Raw genomic sequence first — 22,302 nt, 5'->3', positions numbered from 1 at the left:
GAGGATTGTTCTTTGATGGGAGGCTGAGTAAATTGGGCCTGTATTCTCTGGAGTTTAGCAGAATGAGAGATGATCTCATTGAAAATTACAAGACTCTAAAGGGGCTTTACAGGATGGACACAGGTTTTCTGCTGCAGTCTAAACCACAGAGGCACAGTCTCAGGTTGAAGAGACGGCCATTTAAGACGTGAGATGAAGAGAATTTCAAAGGGTTGCAAATCTTTGGAATTCTCTACTGCAGAGGATTGTGGAATCTCCATTGTTGGATGTATTTAAGGCCGAGGCAAACGATTTTTGGTGTCTTAGAATCGAGGAACATAGCCGGTGGACAGAAGAGTCGAGTTGAAGCCCAAAATTGGCCATGATCATTGTGAATGGCGGAGCAGGCTCAACGAACTGTGTGGTCTACTCCTGCTCTTATCTCCTGTGTTCTTGTGGCTCTGAGCAGATGCAGCTTGGAGTATTTTGGTACGTCTCTATTTCCCAGTGGATACAAATCAGTGCCATCAAACATCCCGGTTTGTAGGCCCCTATCAATGGAGGCACAAATCTGGAAGGAAATTTGTTTAGGTGCAGGCAGCTCAGTGGCTTTCTCCAGCAAATCTTCCCCATTCTGGCTCGACATCCCAGAGGCAAACCAATACATGAATGAAACTGGACCGCAGGTCTTGGGAAATTTGGGAAATTCCACCACATTAGTAGACTCAGCCCACTGAAGAATGCAAGATTTGCATTAGTCAAAAGCTGAGACCAATATTAAGTGATTCAACCGTTGCACTGACTTAAATAGAATTTGCAGACAGAAACAGGCCATTTGGATTTCTTTTGGTTTGCGCTCCACATCAGCTTCGTCCCATCCCTCTTTATCTCACCCCCATCATGTCCTTATCTAGCTTCTCCTTAAATGCATCAATGCATCAATGCAGTTGCCTCAACTATTCCCTTTGGGAGCAAGCTCCACATTCTCACCACTCTTTGGGTGAAGAAGTTTCTCTTGAATTTCCTATTGGATTTAGTAGTGACTATCTTACATTTATGGCCCTTAGGTATATTCCCCCCACCCTGCCCCCGGCTCCAGCCACAAGCCAAATAAGTTTCTCTCTGTCTACATTAAAATTGTGAAGGGGGCATGATAAAGGCCTCTCCATTAGATTGCTTCTCTGCCTTTGCTTTTGTAGAAAGGAGCCCTGCCTGTTATTCTAACCTGCTAGCTATAACCCCTCTGGTCTGGTAAATACGAATGGATTGGAGGGTGTGAGCTGATGGATGGTAGGTTGGGTAATGACTGGGGAATTATACGTGGGGACAGTAGTTACTCCTTTTAAAGGAGCACAAGATGGAAACTTGTGTCAACGACCACACCAAACACACTCTGTTATTGGAGCAAGTGATCCAGAAAAAAAGTTGATTACTTTTATTCATTTTTATTGTTATAGTCATATACAGACATCAGAAACTACAGGATTTTAGATTAAAAAATAAGAAAATAAATTGCAGTTAACCGAGCACAGTATCTTCAGCAGGTGCAACAAAGCAGTGTTATTCGTTCTTAACATCATGTGAAAGAGTTTAACTAAAGACACTGTCTGCCTCCCCTGGCATTGAGCCACCTCACCCTGCCCCAAAACAGCTAATCACTTAATCGAGAATGTTTTACTCCTCCAGTGTTGTTGGAACATTTTCAAAATGAAGGAAATTTTTTTTAACCTTTTCCCAAGATCAGTATTTCATCCTCCAAACTGTTACCGTATGATGGAAATCAGCCCTTCAGGGTTGACTCCACACGATAATAATTCAGTACTGTTATATGTTTGGTTTCTTTTTGAAAGGCAAAAGATTGAAAATGGTCATCTTTTGCTGTCCAGGATCATTGATTTTTGAGGGGGAAAATGTTTTGAAACTTCACTCAATTTCATTTCTGCAAAGCTTTTAAATTGGAACAGAAGCAATTTAAAGCCAGTGGCAGGGCTAGTTTTAAATTAATGTTCCAATTCTCTTTGTCCTAGTATTCAATTCAGTACCACAACATGGAGACAATTCACAGCAACATTCTAAGCAATTAATTTACAAAAACAAAACAAGTTTCAGCTATGATACAACTGTACAGTCAACATTTAGGCATGGGGAGTGGAGGGGTCAAGTGTCTTTAGATGTTTAATTATGATACATTTGTGCCTTAGACAAAAGTAAACATTAATATTGAACTGAGACAGGCACGGTGGGACAGTGTGATGGAGACCCAGCCTATTCCATCACTGACAGAAATTACACAGGTGTAAGGACTGGTCTGGTTATCAACGAATGTGATATTATTGCGTAGATATCAGTCTTGGTATGATATTGCACAGAATAATTGCTTATGTGAAGCTCTTTTGGCTGCAGTTTTAACAGTGGTTAATCTGTTTATTTCCTTTGCGGCAGTCAAACGAGTTAGAGAGGAATTTTAGTGTTTGGTGTGATAATAGGGTGCTGGGTCAATCGGTCCTCCCTTGCTGCTGCCATTAACTGGGTAACAGCTCGCTGCCCAGCGTGCATACTGTTACACCACACACAATATATCCACAGTGATTCAAACATGCTACTCCTTAAAACACTTGTTTAACTTTTTGTCCATTAGAGCTGATCTGTACAGAATAATACCTCAATAGCCCATTCAATCCTTCCTCCACCACAAAGAACTGGCTCTGTTTCTGGTCGGTGGGCAGGATATGATTTTATTTGCCATTTATCGTTAACTTAAATAAAGGGGGATTGTGGGGGGGGGTGGAAGAATCATGTCATTTTTATGTGAAGGGTGTTCGAGTTGAGGATAGAATCCTTTCCGTTTCAAATGCCCAGTGTTGGCATCAAGCATCAGCAGGTCAGGTATAGCATAGGCAATCTACACAATAAAAGCTGCCCCTACCCTTGACTAATAACGTTTGTCAGTTCCATTTGCAGAAACACACCCTCTAATATATAAAGTGCCCTGTGTTCTTTGATGGAGGTGCCGATATAGGGACATTGTAAGAAGCCCATTCCTGCTCATAGCTAAGGTGAGACTGGCCAAACTCATTTCACATGGACCTCAAGAGGCAGCTTGAGCAGCCTTTAATTTCATTCATCTTGGCTGGACCTGAAGCCAGATTCCCTGGAGGTGAAGACCTGGTGCATAACTAAACGCTGCAGATTTCAGCAGGGAATTTAAGACTAAGAAAAGGTTTTTCATGAGACATTTTAATCTCCCTCTTTTTTTAAGACAATTTGAGCAAGAACAATGTGGCAAGGAGACCCAGAGCCTTGGGTTCAGTTCTCCTTATATATCTGAAAAACTAGCAGCACTTAAAAAAAAATTAAAGTTGGAAAGGGAGCAACTGTGTTTGGGGAATAAAAATCAGTCATAGGAATGATCTGGAGAAATTTCAGAGAAACAGGTTCACACAGAACTCAAATTCCAGGCAACATGAACTAATAATGAGGAAGTCTGGGTAAGGAAGAAATCCGTGGAACTGATTCGGGAATAAGTTAGCAGAAAGAACAGTGTGAAGGGGGTTGACAGAGGATGAAGTGTGTTTTGGAGAGGGAGAACTTACTGAGGTATGTGGTGAGAAGGTGTAATTGATCTTTAAGCAAGGAATAAGCTTCTTGTCCCTGTTCTCGGGTGCATTGGGCACTTTTAAACCAGAGGTTCCAACGGGCTACGTTATGACCAGCAGAACTAAATTAAAACACTACAGAAACTGTTTCCAAGTTTTTGATCAACATTGCAAATGTCGCTGATTCACTGTGCCTGATATTGTGCAGTGTAAAGTTCTGTGATGTTAATGATGCTTTCAGTCCTAGGGTTTATTATTAATAATATCCAAAGTATTGTATGTAGGCATTTTGGTATCCAATCCGGTTTGCTAGGTAGTCACAAGGATAGTACGACTCACATATCTCCTTGCGTTTTTCAAATGGTGTCTTGTAATAATATTCACGGTGCCTGGAATTAAAATAGATTAACGTCAGGAGTCATGTCACACTTCAATTTGTCAAATAAAATGAAGGCTGCAGCTTTAATACTTAGAGAACCAGAATCTAGTTTGGATAGACTCTCCAAGCTGAATGTGAGCTTGGATCTCTGAGATAAATTTGTCCCCTGTCTCTCGGCCTGATTTGAGTCCAACTAGGGGACAGAGTTGAAACCATAATCGAGTATTGTTATAAATAAATACTTAAAGGTGTCATTTGCGGTTCAGTGGGGGGCATTTTTGCCTGTTTCAGAAGGTGGTGGGTTCAGGCCCCACTCCTGATACCGTTATCTGACTGTGAGGAATCCTTTAAGATGACACTCAACAAGTGGAGGAGTGAGGGAGGGGGATATTGGGGTTTAACCAGGAGAGTATATTAGGTAAGTTTGTTAGTGAATTACAGCTATAGTCTCCCAGTGTTTGCCTAATTGTGTTATAGTGGGGGAAAATCATAGTCATTATTCTACAGAACGAGGCCATTTGGCACAGGGAGTCCATGCCAGCTCTCTGTAAAGTGAACCAGTCAGTTCTATTCCCCCGCGCTATCCTCACAGCCCTGTTCCCAGAGCGTTTTCTAAAACTAGCCTGAGATTTCCCAGGAGTTGGTGTTACAGCTGGTTAAGGAGATTGTTTACAGGATTCAATTGTTTGATAGGTGGGAGGGTGTGGGGGGGTGAAGAGGACAGAGTCTTGGTGGGGGGGCGGTGAAGAGAGTCTGGTGGGGTGGGCAGGAAAGAGTTTTGCAGTGGGTGATGGACTGTGGAGCCTTTTCAGCTGTAGTCACTATTTAAATGTGGTACCTTCAAAATGCTGACACAATGAGAGGACAGGAATAATGAACTCCTATTAATTATTCAATCTTATATGTGGCATACAGTAAGAATCTCTCTCTCAGATTTGGCATCGAGGTATAAATGTGGGCTGTGTGTATTTTGGACATTGACTATAGCCAGAAGAGTTTGCATGAAAGCAGAGAGGTGCAGTATTGTGTTTTAAATGGCAGTGGCCATAAAATTCTGATCTCATTGACTTCCCCTGCTCACTGCCAACGACAACGTGACACGACCCAGTAAACAAACTGCTGTCACCTCATTCCGCAACAGATTGGCTGCACGTTTTTGGGACATGATCAGAGGCATTCTCGAAATGAGCAAGGCAGTGTTTCTAGGGGCAAAGCCAAAATAAGCATTCCACAAAGATCCCAGCACCCAAGAATAGTCTTGGAGCATGTTCTGCCCACTGTGTGCCCACACAGTGGCCAGCAACCAGGAGCCTTCCACTGGGAGGGGTGCTGAGGTGTGAGTCACAGCAGCTCGAAGGGAAAGGAAGAGTCTCTGTCACTCCTGTACGCAGTGAGCACTGGTCCAATCCTCATAGCTAACCCACTCACTGTCTAATATTTGAGAAATCAGCAGCTCTCTTTTAAGCTTGCTATTAATGTCCATTAAGCAGCTAATTTTTTATTAACTTAACAGCTTGCTGCTCAATGGCCAGCCCTTGCCGTACAATAGACACCAAGTCTGTACCTGCAGAGCTTGGTCAACTCCAGACCTGATTACTTCAATGTTTTCTTTGCTAGTCTCCCATTTTCCTGTCTCCATAATTCTATCCTAATATCCTAACTTTTACAATTTCACCCAAGGATTCCCTCATCACTGACTAATCTTTGTCTCCCATAGCATTCAATGTAAAATCTCCAGCCTCTGCTTTAATTAACCCTCTGGTCTCACCATGTTTCTGCTATCATCCCTAGCGCTACACTTCCACCCCCACCCTCTATTCCTCTCACTTTGTCCCCCCTCATTCTCCCCAAAGGGCAGCAACCTTCAGCCTCCTGGCTCTTGCAGTCTGGAGTTGCCTCCTTAAACCTCCCTCTCCTCTCTTTAAAGCCTCCTCCATCCCCGCCTGGGTGACCAAGCCTTTGGTCATCTCTGTCTCCCTGTCTGTTGTGAAGCTCCCGCTGTGAAGCAGCTTCAGAGGTGTTTGGATTAAAGAAGCTTGAGTATTTCCATATGGAGCCCTGTGCAAGAAGCAGTGAAGACATATCATTATAAACAAGCGAGCCCTCAACCATTGAGGCAAGAACTACTGAGTGACCTTTCATAGTATTCGCGGATTGATCTCCTGGACCTCTTCACAACAGAATTGGCTTCCTGCTTCTCGAGGAAAGGACCTGGAACAAAAGGAGTGAATAATTACAGGAATATAAGGAAAATAATCATTGTGGGACTCAGGAGCGTCAGAATATTATCAAAGTCAAATCCTATTATTCCCCTCAGCCGATTCCTCACGTTCTTCGTTTAATAATATAAATAAAATCTATTTTTTTTGCTGTTGCTGCAATTCATTTATGAAACTAGAGAAAAAAAAGTTCAGATTTAACCTGGGCCTGAATTTTTCGAATGACGGGGTCTGACTTCCCTGTCTGAAGAATCTGAGGGGAACATGTCCCTGCTGACTCCGAGTGCCCCGCAGCCATTTCACCCTCGAATGGGTGTTAAGCGGCTGCTGGAGGGACTTCCACCCCTCACTCAGGAGGCCCCGCCTTAGACAGCTGCTGGCCAACCCAATTGGCCAGCAGGTCTCCAGCCCCCCAGCGGCAGGAGCTGCAGTGGACACAGGAGGAAGTGCCTGAGGACCCCTGAGACTAAGTCCGTGCACCAGAGGCCCAGGTAAGTTTAAAGGGTCCTAGGGTGGGGGAGGGGAGGGAAGGCATTGGTTGGGGCGTGAGGGGGGGGAGACTGGGGTCTTGAGGAAGAGATCCGGAGACTGCCTGACCTTAAGGGGGGTGGGGGCACCCAACTTCAGAAGGGGGCTTCTGAAAGTGGCGCCGTCCCCCCTTCCCACATTTAAGTCTGTCAATTTTCGGGCTTTCCTCCACCACAAGGTCAACCCTCCCACCAGCCTAAAAATCGAGGCTGGGTGGGAAACAGCACTTAAGCGACCAATGATTGTCAGTTAAGAGCCTCAACTGGGGCAAGGGCGGATGTCATGTCTGAAGCCTTGCCTGCCCCAGTGTAAAATTGCTGTGTGGTTGGGGCGGGTGGGAACCTGGAGGGAATCCTGTTCCTTCAATATCAGCCCCCCCACCACCCGGCCTAAAGCCCACCGGCGGGGGAAGCATAAGATTGATGCCCTGATGCTGTTGGAGGAACAGCTGTGAATATGAGGGGGTGTGGGGAGGAAGGAGTGTGTGGGCTGGGTCAGTGGGACTGGGTGTGTTAGGACCATGCATGTGGGTAGGGGGCTGGGCGAGTAGGGGGCTGGGGCTGGGTGAGTGGGAGCGGGGGCTGGGGAAGTGGGACTGTGGTCTGGAACCAGTTGTTCCAGTCTCCCGCTGCAGTATGGAGTTTCTCTGGTTCTGGCTCTGCACTGGATCTGCATTGAAGCATTCTCTACATCACCTGACATTGGGCCACAGTTCAGTGATTAATTTATTCTGTACCTGGGAAGAACACTCTTGGCTACAGATGCCCTCTCCTTCCTTCCCCAGTCATTAAACAAAACTCTCTTGTTGACATTCTTCCATTCACTGGTCTTATATCTTCAAAGGCTGTGGTACTGGCAACAGCTGGGAGCCAGATGTTGGCTCCCAGACCAGAACCAGAAACCTCTAAACTCTGGTAGCAGCCAGGATTTTAGCCCCAAACACATCCCCATTAAAAAAATCTAACAATCCGACAAATAAAGAGATAGTCTACATTGCTAAACCTTGCCTAGAAGATTCAGAGTGAGAAAGGTACAGCATCCCTTGGCTGAATATCCTCTCTGCCTCCACTCCTGTGCTGCTTCCAACAGGGGCACCAACCAGGCCTCAGATCCCACAGCCTAGCAGAAACACTGAACCAGGGATTCTGTTCAGGATCACTGGGATCCTTAGGCCCAACCATTTTCAGCTGGGTCCAGCTGAGCTGTTTGATTTTAGGATATCGATTACAGAACTGATTCCCATGCAAAAGCAATTCTGGGAGAAAGAGATGAAAAGGGGAATGTTGGAATGGGAAGGGGAGTTGGTGGAATGTGGAATGAGTTACCAGGGAACAGTGGTTCAGCAGATGAGGATGAGGCAAGATTTGATCAGGGATAGTCAGCATGGCTTTGTCAGAGGGAGGTCATGCCTAACAAATTTGATTGATTTTTTTTGAAGAGGTGACCAGGTGTGTAGATGAGGGTAGTGTATTTGATGTAGTTCATATGGATTTCAGCAAAGCCTTTGACAAGTTCCCACATGGGAGACTTATAAAGAAGGCAAATGCACATGGGATACAGGGTAATTTGATAATGTGGATTCAAAATTGGCTTAGTTGTAGGAGACAGAGGATGATGATAGAGGGATGCTTTAGTGACTGGAAGGCAGTGTCCACTGGCGTACCACAGGGATCTGTGCTGGGTCCCCTATTATACGTCATTTATATAAATGACATAGATGACTATGTGGGGGGTAGGGTTAGTAAGTTTGCGGATGACACAAAGATTGGCCAGGTGGTTAACAGTGAGGTTGAGTGTCTTGGGCTACAGGAAGATATAGATGGGATGGTCAAATGGGCAGATAAGTGGCAGATGGAATTTAACCCTGAAAAGTGTGAGGTGATACACTTTGGAAGGAGTAATTTGACAAGGAAGTATTCAATGAACGGCATGATACTAGGAAGTTCTGAGGAACAAAGGGACCTTGACATGCGTGTCCATAGATCTCTGAAGGCGGAGGAGCATGTTAGTGAGGTGGTGAAAAAGGCATATGGTACACATGCCTTTATTAATCGAGGCATAGATTACAAAAGTAGGGAGATCATGTTGGAGTTGTATAAAACCTTAGTGAAGCCACAGCTGGAGTACAGTGTGCAGTTCTGGTCGCCACATTATAGGAAGGATGTGATTGCACTGGAGTGGGTGCAGAGGAGATTCACCAGGATGTTGCCTGGGATGAAACATTTAAGTTATGAAAAGAGGTTGGATAGACTTGGGTTGTTTTCGTTGGAGCAGAGAAGACTGAGGGATGACCTGAACGAGGTGTACAAGATTATGAGGGGCATGGACAGGGTGGATAGGGAACAGCTGTTCCCTTTAGTTGAAGGGTCAGTCACAAGGGGACATAAGTTCAAGGTGAGGGGCAGGAGGTTTAGGGGGGGGGATGTGAGGAAAAACTTTTTTACCCAGAGGGTGGTGACGGTCTGGAATGTGCTGCCTGGGAGGGTGGTGGAGGCGGGTCGCCTCACATCCTTTAAAAAGTACCTGGATGAGCACTTGGCACATCATAACATTCAAGGCTATGGGCCAAGTGCTGGTAAATGGGATTAGGTAGATAGGTCAGGTGTTTCTCACATGTCGGTGCAGACTCGATGGGCCGAAGGGCCTCTTCTGCACTGTGAGATTCTGTGAGATGACACAAATATTACAACTAGAGTAATATTCATCTAAATTCATCAAGATTTAAAAATATACTCTCATTGACTTTGTGGCTGGTTGTTTTTCCATTTCCGATTATATCGGAATCAGTAATTAACAGAGAGATTTTATTAGTGAAGGTTATATTTTAAAATAATGCAGTGCTGGAACTTCGTACTCTTGATGCATGTAAAGCTCTCTGGGGCATTTGATCCCTGTATCTTGGCTGATCCAGGATCTCAGAACATAACCAGGACTAGATCCAGAGATGAACGTCCAGCCCAGCACTGGGAGGGGATTGCGATTAAGAAAACTGCTAACTCCATTCTGACGCATGTGCACCAGTGACACTGCAGCATCTGTGGGTCAGGGTGTGTGATCGGCATTGAGGAGCGTCCAGCTGCTGCAGCAACATCAACCTGAAACATTCATATAGGAAAATGTCCAAAAGCATGTCACTGGAGTGTTATCACACGAGCAAATTAACTCTGAGTTAAAGGAGCAGACATCAGGACACCAAAAAGCTTGGTCAAACAGGTCAGTGAGAGGGAGTTCTAGGGTTTAGGGTACAGGCAGCTGAAGGCACAGTCTCCAATGGTAGGGCAAAGGAAATTGGTGATGCTCAAGCAGCCAGAATTGGAGCAGCACATAGTAACTGTAGACTGACAGTGGAGGATCATCATTAAGATTGAAATTGGCCACAGACACAATCTGATGAGAGGTTACAGCCCGGGTGTGATATTGGCCCTAAGCTGCAGTCTCTGCCCACTCCATTAATATATCGACACTATATGCCACAAACATTCCCTGTGGTAGTGACTTCCACATTCTCACAACATTCTGGGTGAAGAGTTTCCTCCAAAATTCCCTATTAGATTTATCATTGACTTTTATATTTATGGCCGCAGGTTCTTTGCCTAGTCAATGGAAGAGATTTTCCCCCTCAGAAGCCTAACTTGAATTCTTTGTAAAGATCCTTATCTGATTACCCGCTCAATCTTCACTTTTCTGCAGAATGCAGTCCTGACCCGTTCAGTCTATCCTGATTTTCCTCAGTTCCAGTATCATCTGGAGTCAATATTTTTCCCTCTTGAAACTCATTTGCTAATTACAACTCCAGTCGAAAAGTTTAATAATGACTGATTTATTGAGTGTACTCACTATTAACTAGACCCTATCCACACATTTTGAAATTGTATTTCTGATTCCGGAGTACAAACTATTTCTGTAAATGATGAATGACAGTGATCCCAGCACCGATCCCTATGGAACACCACTTCCCACCTTCCACCAGTTGGATTAACTCCCTTTAACCCCTACTCTATGTTTGCCGATTTGTAGCCAGCTTGCTCTCCATTCTGCTACTTCTCCCCTCACTCCACGTGCATTTGACATCATTTCAATAAAGAACCCCAGCTCCCATATATTAGCGCAGTCAATAATCCCTCACACAGAGAGATCTACAAACCATCATCTTCTCTGGAACCAATCACTTTGTTTATCCTTTTGGCAATTTCATTGGAATCTGAAATGAAAACCAGTTTTTGATTAAAAAATGGAAAATGAATGTGAAATGTTCACAATTGAAAAGTGTGTCCCTGTCACATGTTCCTTTTTGCTCACACTCACACATTGTACCACCCATTGAATCGCTCGCCTCACCATGAGCTACATTCCCATCACTCGAAGGCCCAGCTCAGGGTTGGATTGGGTTCGGGTCACTTCAGCAGGAAACTGGGGGTTGAATCTCAGAGTCTCGAGGGTGAGTCTTACTTACTGCCCGGGTGTGAGATTGTCCCTCACCCACACTCTCTGCCCTCCTGGCTCTTCAGAGACAGGAACAGTGAGCCGAGCACTGACTCCAGTATCTGAGCTTTGGATTTCCATCCAAGGCCAATGGATCCAAAGAGATTCCCAGAGACATGAGCACAATCGTCACTCGATTATTGACCAATGATTGATAGGGACATATTAAAATATAAATATAGATACCTTGAGTCCCAGAGTGAGTCACTTTTTCAAAAGAATCTGGAACAGAAAGAACAGAATTTCAGTTCACCAATCACAGTAAATCCTCAGTGTCCTGTTATCAGGCTAGTTTTAAAACTGTCCCTCCCATTTTAATGATATTTAAATCTGTAACCGTGACATACTGTTCAAAGCTCAGGATAAATACCTTTAGTATCAGGTTCACTCTCATTCTCTACAGAGTCTGAAACAGAGGGAACAGGATTTCAGTTTCCAGATCACACATTTCGATATCCGAATGGTTTTCAATGATCCCAATCCCACTGCAAACACCCACACACTCAGCACCTGGACAGCTCACATCTCCAGGTGGAATTTTATATCAAATCACATGGTGATTACAACACAGAAACAGGCCATTCGGTCAAACTGCTCTGTGCCAGTGGTCATGCACAACATGAGCTTCCTCCCAACCGTCTTCATCTCATCAATATCTCCTTCTATTTCTTTCCCCTATCTTGTTTTTTCAGCTTCCCTTTAAATGAATCGATTGTATTTGCCTCGATCTCTCCCTGTGGTAGTGAGTTCCCCATTCTCATCTCTCTCTGGGTAAAGTTTGCCCTTCAGAAATCCTGCTTGGATTTACAAGTGAATCATATTTATGCCCCTCAATTTTAGTCTCGCCCTCAATGGGAACCAATTCTCTCCGTGTACTCTATCAAGTTGAATTATTTTGGTAAGGACCTCTATCAGGTCATCCCTCAGTCTTCTCTTTTCTAGAGAATAGAGCCCGAACCTATTCAGTCTTTCCTGATAGTTCTAACCTCTCAGTTCTAGTATTGTCCTTGTAAATCTATTCTGCATATTCTCCAATGTCTCCATTTCGTTTGCGTAACATGGAGACAGAAACTGGGAACAGTCATTACAGTGTGGACCAATCAAGCTTCTAGACATTTTTGGCATAACCTATCTACTTTTCAGTTCTATCCCATTGGAAATGATTCCCAGTGATTTATTTCTGGTTTTAAGGCCTCATGAGTCTGTGTCACTAGTTTTAATGATTTGTGAATAATGATTCCTCTGTTCCTCACCCCCATTGAGACTCTGATTATCTGAGGAGTTTGTGGCCTCCTTATCCTTCCGACCAAAACCCAGAAACAAACAACATTTATAACAGTGAAATGTATTTACCGATCACATGCCGAGTTTGAATTTGTATTACCATCTCCTCAGTATTAACTAAACTCCAGTTTGGTGTCCCCTGCACATTTGCAAATTGTATTTCTGATTCCCAATTCAAATTGTTACTGTAAACGATGAACAACAGTGATCCCAGCACCGATCCCTGTGGAACACCACTTCCCACCTTCCTCCAGCCGGAGTAACTCCCTTTAACCCCTACTTTCTGTTTGCTATTTTGTAGCCAGCTTGCTCTCCATTCTGCTACTGCTCCGCTCACTCCACGTGTATTTGACATCATTTCAATAAAGATCTTGTTCATTCTCATGGCCCGAGCTCCCATATATTAGCACAGTCAATAATCCCCCACACAGAGAGATCTACAAACCATCACCTTCTCTGGAACTGATCTCTTTGCTTTTCCTTTTGGCAATTTCTTCGGAATCTGAAATGAAAACCGGTTTTCGATTATAAAATGGAAAATGAATGTGAAATGTTCACGATTTAAAAGTGTGTCCCTGTCACATGTGCCTTTTTGCTCACACTCACATTTTGTACCACCCACTGAATCGCTCACCTCACCATGAGCTACATTCCCATCACTCGAAGGCCCAGCTCAGGGTTGGATTGGGTTCGGGACACTTCACCAGGAAACTGTGGGTTGAATCCCAGAGTCTCGAGGGTCAGTGTCAATCTCACTTACTGCCCGGGTGTGAGACTGTCCCTCACCCACACTCTCTGCCCTCCTGGCTCTTCAGAGACAGGAACAGTGAGCCGAGCACTGACTCCAGGATCTGAGCTTTGAGTTTCCATCCAAGGCCAATGGATCCAAACAGCTTCCCAGAGACATGAGCACAGTCGCCACTCGATCAATGACCAATGATTGATAGAAATAGGGACATATTAAACTATAAATATAGATACCTTTTGTCTCAGAGTGACTCGCTTTTTCGAAAGAGTCTGGAACAGAACGAGCAGAATTTCAGTTCACCAATCACATTAAGCCTCAGTGTCCCGTAATCAGAATAGTTTTAAAACTGTGGTGATGGTCGAGGGATGTTTTTGTGATTGGATGCCTGTGTCCAGTGGGGTTCCACAGGGATCGGTGTTGGGTCCCTTGCTGTTTGTGGTATATATAAACGATTTAGAATTGAATGTAGGAGGGTTCATTAGTAAGTTCGTGGATAAGACAATAATTGGTAGAGTGGTAAATAGTGAGGAGGATAGCCTTAGATTACAGGAGGATATAGACGGCCTGGTCAGATGGGCTTATAGGTGGCAAATGGAATTTAATCCAGATAAGTGTGAGGTGATGCACATGGGCAGGACAAACAAAGCACGGGATTGCACGATGAATGGTAGGGCCCTAGGAAGTACTGAGGATCAGAGGGACCTTGGTGTGCATGTCCACCGGTACTTTAAGGTAGCGGGACAGGTAGATAAGGTGGTTAAGAAGGCATATGGGATACTTGCCTTTATTAGCTGAGACATAGAATATAAGAGCAGGCAGGTTATGCTAGAGCTAAATAAAACACTGGTTAGGCCCACAGCTCGAGTATTGCGTGCAGTTCTGGAATCAGCATTATAGGAAGGATGTGATTGCAGTAGGGAGAGGGGAGAGGAGATTTACCAGGATGTTGCCTGGACTGGAGAGTTTTAGTTATGAAGAGAGTTTGGATAGATTGGGGTTATTTTCCTTGGAGGAGAGGAGATTGAGGGGAGACATGATTGAGGTGTATAAAATTATCAGGGGCATAGATAGGGCAGACAGGAAGCAACTTTTCCCCTTGGTGCAGGGATCAGTAACCAGGGGGCATAGATTTAAGGTAAGGGGCAGGAGGTTTAGAGGGGATGTGAGGCAGAATGTTTTCACCCAGAGGGTGGTGGGAATCTGCAACTCACTGCCTGAAAGGGTGTGAGAGGCAGAAATCCTCATAACATTTGAGAAGTATTTGGATGTGTGCTTTTGATGCCAGGGCATACAAGGCTATGGGCCCAATGCTAGAAAATGCAATTAGAATACTTAGGCACTTGTTTGACTGGCATAGATTCGATGGGCCGAAGGGCCTTTTTCTATGCTGTAGACCTCTATGACTCTATGTCCCTCCCGTTTTAATGATATTTAAATCTGTAACCGTGAAGTATTGTTCAAAGATCGGGATAAATACTTTTAGTATCAGGCTCACTCTCATTCTCTACAGAGTCTGAAACAGAGGGAACAGGATTTCAGTTTCCAGACCACACGTTCCGATATCCGAATGGTTTTCAATGAACCCAATCCGACTGCAAATACCCACACACTCAGCACCTGGACAGCTCACATCTCCAGATGGAATTTTATATCGAATCACATGGTGATTACAACACAGAAACAGGGCCATTTGGTCAAACTGCTCTGTGCCAGTGTTCATGCACAACACGAGCTTCCTGCCACCTGTCTTCATCTCATCTTATCAACATCTCCTTCTATTTCTTTCACCTTTCTTGCTCTTTCAGCTTCCGCTTAAATGTATCGATTCTATTTGCCTCGAAATCTGTCTGCAGTAGCAAGGTCCCCATTCTCATCGTTCTCTGGGAAAAGAGTTTCCTCCAGAATTCCCGATTGGATTTATTCGTGACTCTGAAGTTTATCGCCCTCAGCTTTGGTCTTGCCCTCAATGGGAATAAAGTCTCTCTGTGTACACTATCAAATTTGAATTCTTTTTGTGAAGATCTCTATCAGGTCACCCCTCAGTCCTCTCTTTTCTAGAGAATAGAGCCCAAATCTATTCAGTCTCTCCTGATAGTTCTAACCTCTCAGTTCTAGTATTGTCCTTGTAAATCTATTCTGCATATTCTCCAATGTCTCCATTGCTTTTGCGTAACATGGAGACAGGAACTGTGTGCAGCTGTTACAGTGTAGACTAATCAAGCTTCTAGACATCTTTCACATAACCTGTCTGCGTTTCAGTTCTATCCCATTGGAAATGAATCCCAGTGATTTATTTCTGGTTTTAAGGCCTCATGAGTCTGTGTCACTAGTTTTAATGATTTGTGAATAATGATCTCTCTGTTCCTCACCCCCATTGAGACTCTGATTATCTGAGGAGTTTGTGGCCTCCTTATCCTTCCGACCAAAACCCAGGAACAACCAACATTTACAACAGTGAAATGTATTTACCAGTCACATGCCGAGTCTGAATTTGTATTACCATCTCCTCAGTATTAACTAAACTCTAGTTTGGTGTCCCCTGCACATTTGCAAATTGTATTTCTAATTCCCAATTCAAATTGTTACTGTAAATAATGAACAACAGTGATCCCAGCACCGATCCCTGTGGAACACCACTTCCCACCTTCCTCCAGCCGGAGTAACTCCCTTTAACCCCTATTTTCTGTTTGCTGTTTTGTAGCCAGCTTGCTCTCCATTCTGCTACTTCTCCCCTCACTCCACGTGTATTTGACATCATTTCAATAAAGATCTTGTTCATTCTCATGGCCCGAGCTCCCATATATTAGCACAGTCAATAATCCCCCACACAGGAGATCTACAAACCATCACCTTCTCTGGAACCGATCTCTTTGCTTTTCCTTTTGGCAATTTCTTCGGAATCTGAAATGAAAACCGGTTTTCGATTATAAAATGGAAAATGAATGTGAAATGTTCACAATTTAAAAGTGTGTTCCTGTCACATGTTCCTTTTTGCTGACACTCACACAATGTACCACCCACTGAATCGCTCACCTCACCATGAGCAACATTCCCATCACTCGAAGGCCCAGCTCAGGGTTTGATTGGGTTCGGGACACTTCACCAGGAAACTGCGAGTTGAATCCCGGAGTCTCGAGGGTCAGTGTGGGACTCACTTATTGCCTGGGTGTGAGATTGTCCCTCACCCACACTCTCTGCCCTCCTGGCTCTTCAGAGACAGGAACAGTGAGCCGAGCACTGACTCCGGGATCTGAGCTTTGGATTTCCATCCAAGGCCAATGGATCCAAAGAGCTTCCCAGAGACATGAGCACAATCGTCACTAGATTATTGATCAATGGTTGATAGAAACAGGGACATATTAAAATATAAATGTAGTTACCTTGTGTCTCAGAGTGAGTCGCTTTTTCAAAAGAATCTGGAACAGAAAGAACAGAATTTCAGTTCACCAATCACAGTAAAGCCTCAGTGTCCCGTTATCAGAATAGTTTTAAAACTGTCCCTCCCGTTTTAATGATATTTAAACCTGTAACCGTGATATATTGTTCAAAGATCAGGATAAATACCTTTAGTATCAGATTCGCTCTCATTCTCTACAGGGTCTGAAACAGAGGGAACAGGATTTCAGTTTCCAGATCACATGTTTCAAAATCCGAATGGTTTTTAATTATCCCAATCCCAATGCAAACACCCACACACTCAGCAGCTGGACAACTGACATGTTCAGATAGAAATTGCAGAATGAACGTAGAGCATAAAAACAGGCCATTCAGCCCAACTTCTCTGTGGTGATAGTAATGCTCCACACAAGCTTCCTACCAGCCCTCTTCAGCTCACCCTCCCAGCAGATCCTCCAATTATTTCCCCCGGTTTTTTTATCCATCTTCCCCTAAAATGTATCGATTGTACTTGCCTCAATTTCTCCCTGCGGTAGCGAGTTCCCCAGTCTCATCTCATTTCCTCCAGAATTCCCAACTGGATTTATTAGTGAATCAGTTTTATCACCCTCAATTTTGCTCTCGCCCTCAATGGGAACCAATTCCCTCCGTGTACTCTATCAAACTATTCTTGTGAAGACATCTATCAGGTCACCCCTCAGTCTTCTCTTTTCTAGAGAATGCAGCCCAAACCTGTTCAGTCTATCCTGACGGTTCTAATCTCTCAGTTCTAGTATTGTCCTGTAAGTCTATTCTGCATATTCTCCAATGTCTCCAACTCGTTTGTGTAACATGAAGACAGGAACTGTGTATAGTCGTTACAGTGTGGACTCATCAAGCTTCTAGACATCTTTAGCCCAACCTCTCTGCTTTTCAGTTCATTTAATTTCAGTTGTAAATTAATCCCAGTGATTTATTTGTGTTTTTAAGGCCTCGTGAGCCTGTGTCACTAGTTTTAATGATTTGTGAATAATGATCCCTCTTTTCCTCACCCCCATTGAGACTCTGATTTTCTGAGGAGTCTGTGCCTCCTTATCCTTCCGACCAAAATTCAACACTTCAGACTCATCAATATTGCAATAAATTTGCTAATTTCACTGCAAGACTGTAAGTTTAATACTTTCTACAACATCAGCTCATGTTTATTACACTGAAATGTATTTAGCAAACACATGCATAATTTGAATATTTATCACCGTCTCTTCAGTATTAACTAAACCCGTTTGGTGTCAACCACACATTTTGAAATTGTACTTCTGATTCCCAAGTCCAAATTGTTTCTGTAAATGATAAACAACAGTAACCCCAGCACCGATACCAGTAGAACACCACTTCCCACCTTCCACCAGTCGGAGTAACTCCCTTTAACCCCTACCCTCTGTTTGCTGTTTTGTAGCCAGCTTGCTCTCCATTCTGCTACTTCTTCCCTCACTCCACATCTATTTGATATCATTTCAATAAAGAGCTTGTTCATTCTCATGGCCCCAGCTCCCATATGTTAGCGCAGACAATAAACCCCCACACAGAGAGATCTACAAACCATCATTTTCTCTGGAACCGATCTCTTTGCTTTTCCTTTTGGTAATTTCATTGGAATCTGAAATGAAAAGCGGTTTTCGATTATAAAATGGAAAATGAATGTGAAATGTTCACAATTTAGAAGTGTGTCCCTGTCACATGTTCCTTTTTGCTCACACTCACACATTGTACCACCCACTGAATCGCTCGCCTCACCATGAGCTACATTCCCATCACTCGAAGGCCTAGCTCAGGGTTGGATTGGGTTCGGGTCACTTCACCAGGAAACTGCGGGTTGAATCCCGGAGTCTCGAGGGTCAATGTGAGTCTCACTTACTGCCCGGGTGTGAGATTGTCCCTCACCCACACTCTCTGCCCTCCTGGCTCTTCAGAGACAGGAGCAGTGAGCCGAGCGCTGACTCTGGGATCTGAGCTTTGGGTTTCCATCCAAGGCCAATAGATCCAAACAGTTTCACAGAGACGAGCACAATCATCACTCGATTATTGACCAATGATTGATAGAAACAGGGACATTTTAAAATATAAATATAGGTACCTTGAGTCCCATAGTGACTCGCTTTTTCGAAAGAATCTGGAACAGAAAGAACAGAATTTCAGTTCACCAATCAGAGTAAAGCCTCAGTGTCCCGTAATCAGAATAGTTTTAAAACTGTGGTGATGGTTGAGGGATGTTTTTATGACTGGATGCCTGTGTCCAGTGGGGTTCCACAGGGATCAGTGTTGGATCCTTTGCTGTTTGTGGTATATATAAACGATTTCGAATTGAATGTAGGAGAGTTGATCAGTAAGTTCGTGGATAAGACAATAATTGGTGGACTGGTAAATAGTGAGGAGGATCGCCTTAGATTACAGGAGGATATAGATGGGCTGGTCAGATGGGCTTATCGGTGGCAAATGGAATTTAATCCACAAAAGTGTGAGGTGATGCACTTGGGTAGGACAAACAAGGCACGGGAAGGCACGATGAATGGTAGAATCCTGGGAAATACCGAGGATCAGAGGGACCTTGGTGTGCATGTCCACTGGTACTTTAAGGTAGTGGGACAGGTAAATAAGGTGGTTAAGAAGGCATATGGGATACTTGCCTTTATTATCTGAGACATAGAATATAAGAGCAGGGAGGTTATGCTAGAACTATATAAAACGCTGGTTAGGCCACAGCTCGAGTATTGCATGCAGTTCTGGAATCCGCATTATAGGAAGGATGTGATTGCAGTAGAGAGAGGGCAGAGGAGATTTACCAGGATGTTGCCTGGACTGGAGAGTTTTAGTTATGAAGAGAGATTGGATAGATTGGGGTTATTTTCCTTGGAGCATGGGGCGATTGAGGGGGGACATGATTGAGGTGTATAAAATTTTCAGGGGCATAGATAGGGTAGACAGGAAGCAACTTTTCCCCTTGGTGCAGGGATCAGTAACCAGGGGGCATAGATTTAAGGTAAGGGGCAGGAGGTTTAGAGGGGATGTGAGGCAGAATGTTTTCACCCAGAGGGTGGTGGGAATCTGGAACTCACTGCCTGAAAGGGTGTGAGAGGCAGAAATCCTCATAACATTTAAGAAGTATTTGGATATGTACTTTTGATGCCAGGGCATAAAAGGCCATGGGCCTAGTGCTACAAATGGGAATTAGAATATTTAGGTACTTGCTGACTGGCACAGACTCGATGGGCTGAAGGGACTTTTTCTATGCTGTAGACCTCTATGACTCTACGTCCCTCCCGTTTTAATGATATTTAAATCTGTAACCGTGAAGTATTGTTCAAAGATCGGGATAAATACCTTTAGTATCAGGCTCACTCTCATTCTCTACAGAGTCTGAAACAGAGGGAACAGGATTTCAGTTTCCAGATCACACGTTCCGATATCCGAATGATTTTCAATGAACCCAATCCCACTGCAAACACCCACACACTCAGCACCTGGACAGCTCACATCTCCAGGTGGAATTTTATATCGAATCACATGGTGATTACAACACAGAAACAGGCCATTCGGTCAAACTGCTCGGTGCCAGTGTTCATGCACAACACGAGCTTCCTGCCACCTGTCTTCATCTCATCTTATCAACATCTCCTTCTATTTCTTTTACCTATCTTGCTTTATCAGCTTCCGCTTAAATGTATCGATTCTATTTGCATCGAAATCTGTCTGAATTAGCAAGTTCCCCATTCTCTTCTCTGGGAAAAGAGTTTCCTACAGAATTCCCGATTGGATTTATTCATGACTGAAGCTTATCGCCCTCAGCTTTGGGCTTGCCCTCAATGGGAACAAATTCTCTCTGTGTAGTCGATAAAACTTGAATTCTTTTTGTGAAGACCTCTATCAGGTCACCCCTCAGTCTTCTCTTTTCTAGAGAATAGAGCCCAAACCTATTCAGTCTCTCCTGATAGTTCTAACCTCTCAGTTCTAGTATTGTCCTTGTAAATCTATTCTGCATATTCTCCAATGTCTCCATTGCTTTTGCGTAACATGGCGACAGGAACTGTGTACAATCGTTACGGTCTGGACAAATCAAGCTTCTAGACATCTTTAGCATAACCTATCTGCGTTTCAGTTCTATCCCATTGGAAATGAATCCCAGTGATTTATTTCTGGTTTTAAGGCCTCATGAGTCTGTGTCACTAGTTTTAGTGATTTGTGAATAATGATCTCTCTGTTCCTCACCCCCATTGAAACTCTGATTATCTGAGGAGTTTGTGGCCTCCTTATCCTTCCGACCAAAACCCAGGAACAACCGACAGTTATAACAGTGAAATGTATTTGCCAATCACATGCCGAGTTTGAATTTGTATTACCATCTCCTCAGTATTAACTAAACTCGAGTTTGGTGTCCCCTGCACATTTGCAAATTGTATTTCTGATTCCTAAGTCCAAATTGTTTCTGTAAACGATGAAGAACAATGATCCCAGCACCGATCCTTGTGGAACACCACTTCCCACCTTCCACCAGTCGGAGTAACTCCCTTTAACCCCTACTCTCTGTTTGCTGTTTTGTAGCCAGCTTGCTCTCCATTCTGCTACTTCTCTCCTCACTCCACGTGCATTTGAGATCATTTCAATAAAGATCTTGTTCATTCTCATGGACCCAGCTCCCATATATTAGCGCAGTCAATAATCCCCCACACAGAGAGATGTACAAACCATCATCTTCTCTGGAACCAATCTCTTTGCTTTTCCTTTTGGCAATTTCGTCCGAATCTGAAACGAAAACCGGTTTTTGATTATAAAATGGAAAATGAATGTGAAATGTTCACAATTCAAAAGTGTGTCCCTGTCACATCTTCCTTTTTGCTCACACACACACATTGTACCACCCACTGAATCGCTCGCCTCACCACGAGCTACATTCCCATCACTCGAAGGCCCAGCTCAGGGTTGGATTGGGTTCAGGACACTTCACCAGGAAACTGCGGGTTGAATCCCTGAGTCTTGAGGGTCAGTGTGAGTCTCACTTACTGCCCGGGTGTGAGATTGTCCCTCACCCACACTCTCTGCCCTCCTGGCTCTTCAGAGACTGGAACAGTGAGCCGAGCACTGACTCCGGGATCTGAGATTTGGGTTTCCTTCCAAGGCCAATGGATCCAAACAGTTTCACAGAGACATGAGCACAATCGTCACTCGATTATTGACCAATGATTGATAGAAACAGGGACATTTTAAAATATAAATATAGGTACCTTGAGTCTCATAGTGACTCGCTTTTTCGAAAGAATCTGGAACAGAAAGAACAGAATTTCAGTTCAACAATCACAGTAAAGCCTCAGTGTCCCGTAATCAGAACAGTTTTATAACTATGGTGATGGTCGAGGAATGTTTTTATGACTGGATGCCTGTGTCCAGTGGGGTTCCATAGGGATCAGTGTTGGGTCCTTTGCTGTTTGTGGTATATATAAACGATTTCAAATTGAATGTAGGATGGTTGATCAGCAAGTTCGTGGATAAGACAATAATTGGTGGAGTGGTAAATAGTGAGGAGGATCGCCTTAGATCACAGGAGGATATAAATGGGCTGGTCAGATGGGCTTATCGGTGGCAAATGGAATTTAATCCACAAAAGTGTGAGGTGATGCACTTGGGTAGGACAAACAAGGCACGGGAAGGCACGATGAATGG

General features: G+C 44.0%; 1 protein-coding gene across 28 annotated transcripts in view; it reads right to left on the bottom strand.

The window, feature by feature from the left end:
• Positions 1-3,253: 3,253 nt before the first annotated feature.
• The window catches only part of LOC121271629 (protein PRQFV-amide-like), a 101,679-nt gene continuing 82,630 nt past the window's right edge, over positions 3,254-22,302 (bottom strand). For 20 of the 28 annotated variants that reach the window (XM_041177683.1, XM_041177689.1, XM_041177687.1 and 17 more), the window contains 15 exons: positions 21,867-21,902; positions 21,331-21,387; positions 19,969-20,004; positions 18,725-18,760; positions 18,191-18,247; positions 16,780-16,815; positions 16,596-16,631; positions 16,060-16,116; positions 13,449-13,484; positions 12,919-12,969; positions 11,554-11,589; positions 11,370-11,405; positions 10,846-10,902; positions 6,090-6,165; positions 3,254-3,964 (listed from right to left, as the gene is read on the bottom strand). In XM_041177683.1, coding sequence (XP_041033617.1) covers positions 3,832-3,964; positions 6,090-6,165; positions 10,846-10,902; positions 11,370-11,405; positions 11,554-11,589; positions 12,919-12,969; positions 13,449-13,484; positions 16,060-16,116; positions 16,596-16,631; positions 16,780-16,815; positions 18,191-18,247; positions 18,725-18,760; positions 19,969-20,004; positions 21,331-21,387; positions 21,867-21,902 — 776 coding nt within the window. In that variant the 3' untranslated portion in view covers positions 3,254-3,831. The remainder of the gene's footprint in view (positions 3,965-6,089; positions 6,166-10,845; positions 10,903-11,369; positions 11,406-11,553; positions 11,590-12,918; positions 12,970-13,448; positions 13,485-16,059; positions 16,117-16,595; positions 16,632-16,779; positions 16,816-18,190; positions 18,248-18,724; positions 18,761-19,968; positions 20,005-21,330; positions 21,388-21,866; positions 21,903-22,302) is intronic. The other 8 variants (XM_041177706.1, XM_041177710.1, XM_041177711.1 and 5 more) reach the window with 6 other exon arrangements.

This window comes from Carcharodon carcharias, chromosome 31 (genome assembly GCF_017639515.1).
Source record: "Carcharodon carcharias isolate sCarCar2 chromosome 31, sCarCar2.pri, whole genome shotgun sequence".
In the NCBI taxonomy this organism is placed as follows: Eukaryota; Metazoa; Chordata; class Chondrichthyes; order Lamniformes; family Lamnidae; genus Carcharodon; species Carcharodon carcharias.
Note: the sequence above shows the minus strand (reverse complement) of the source record. Positions and strands in the feature narration are given on the sequence as shown.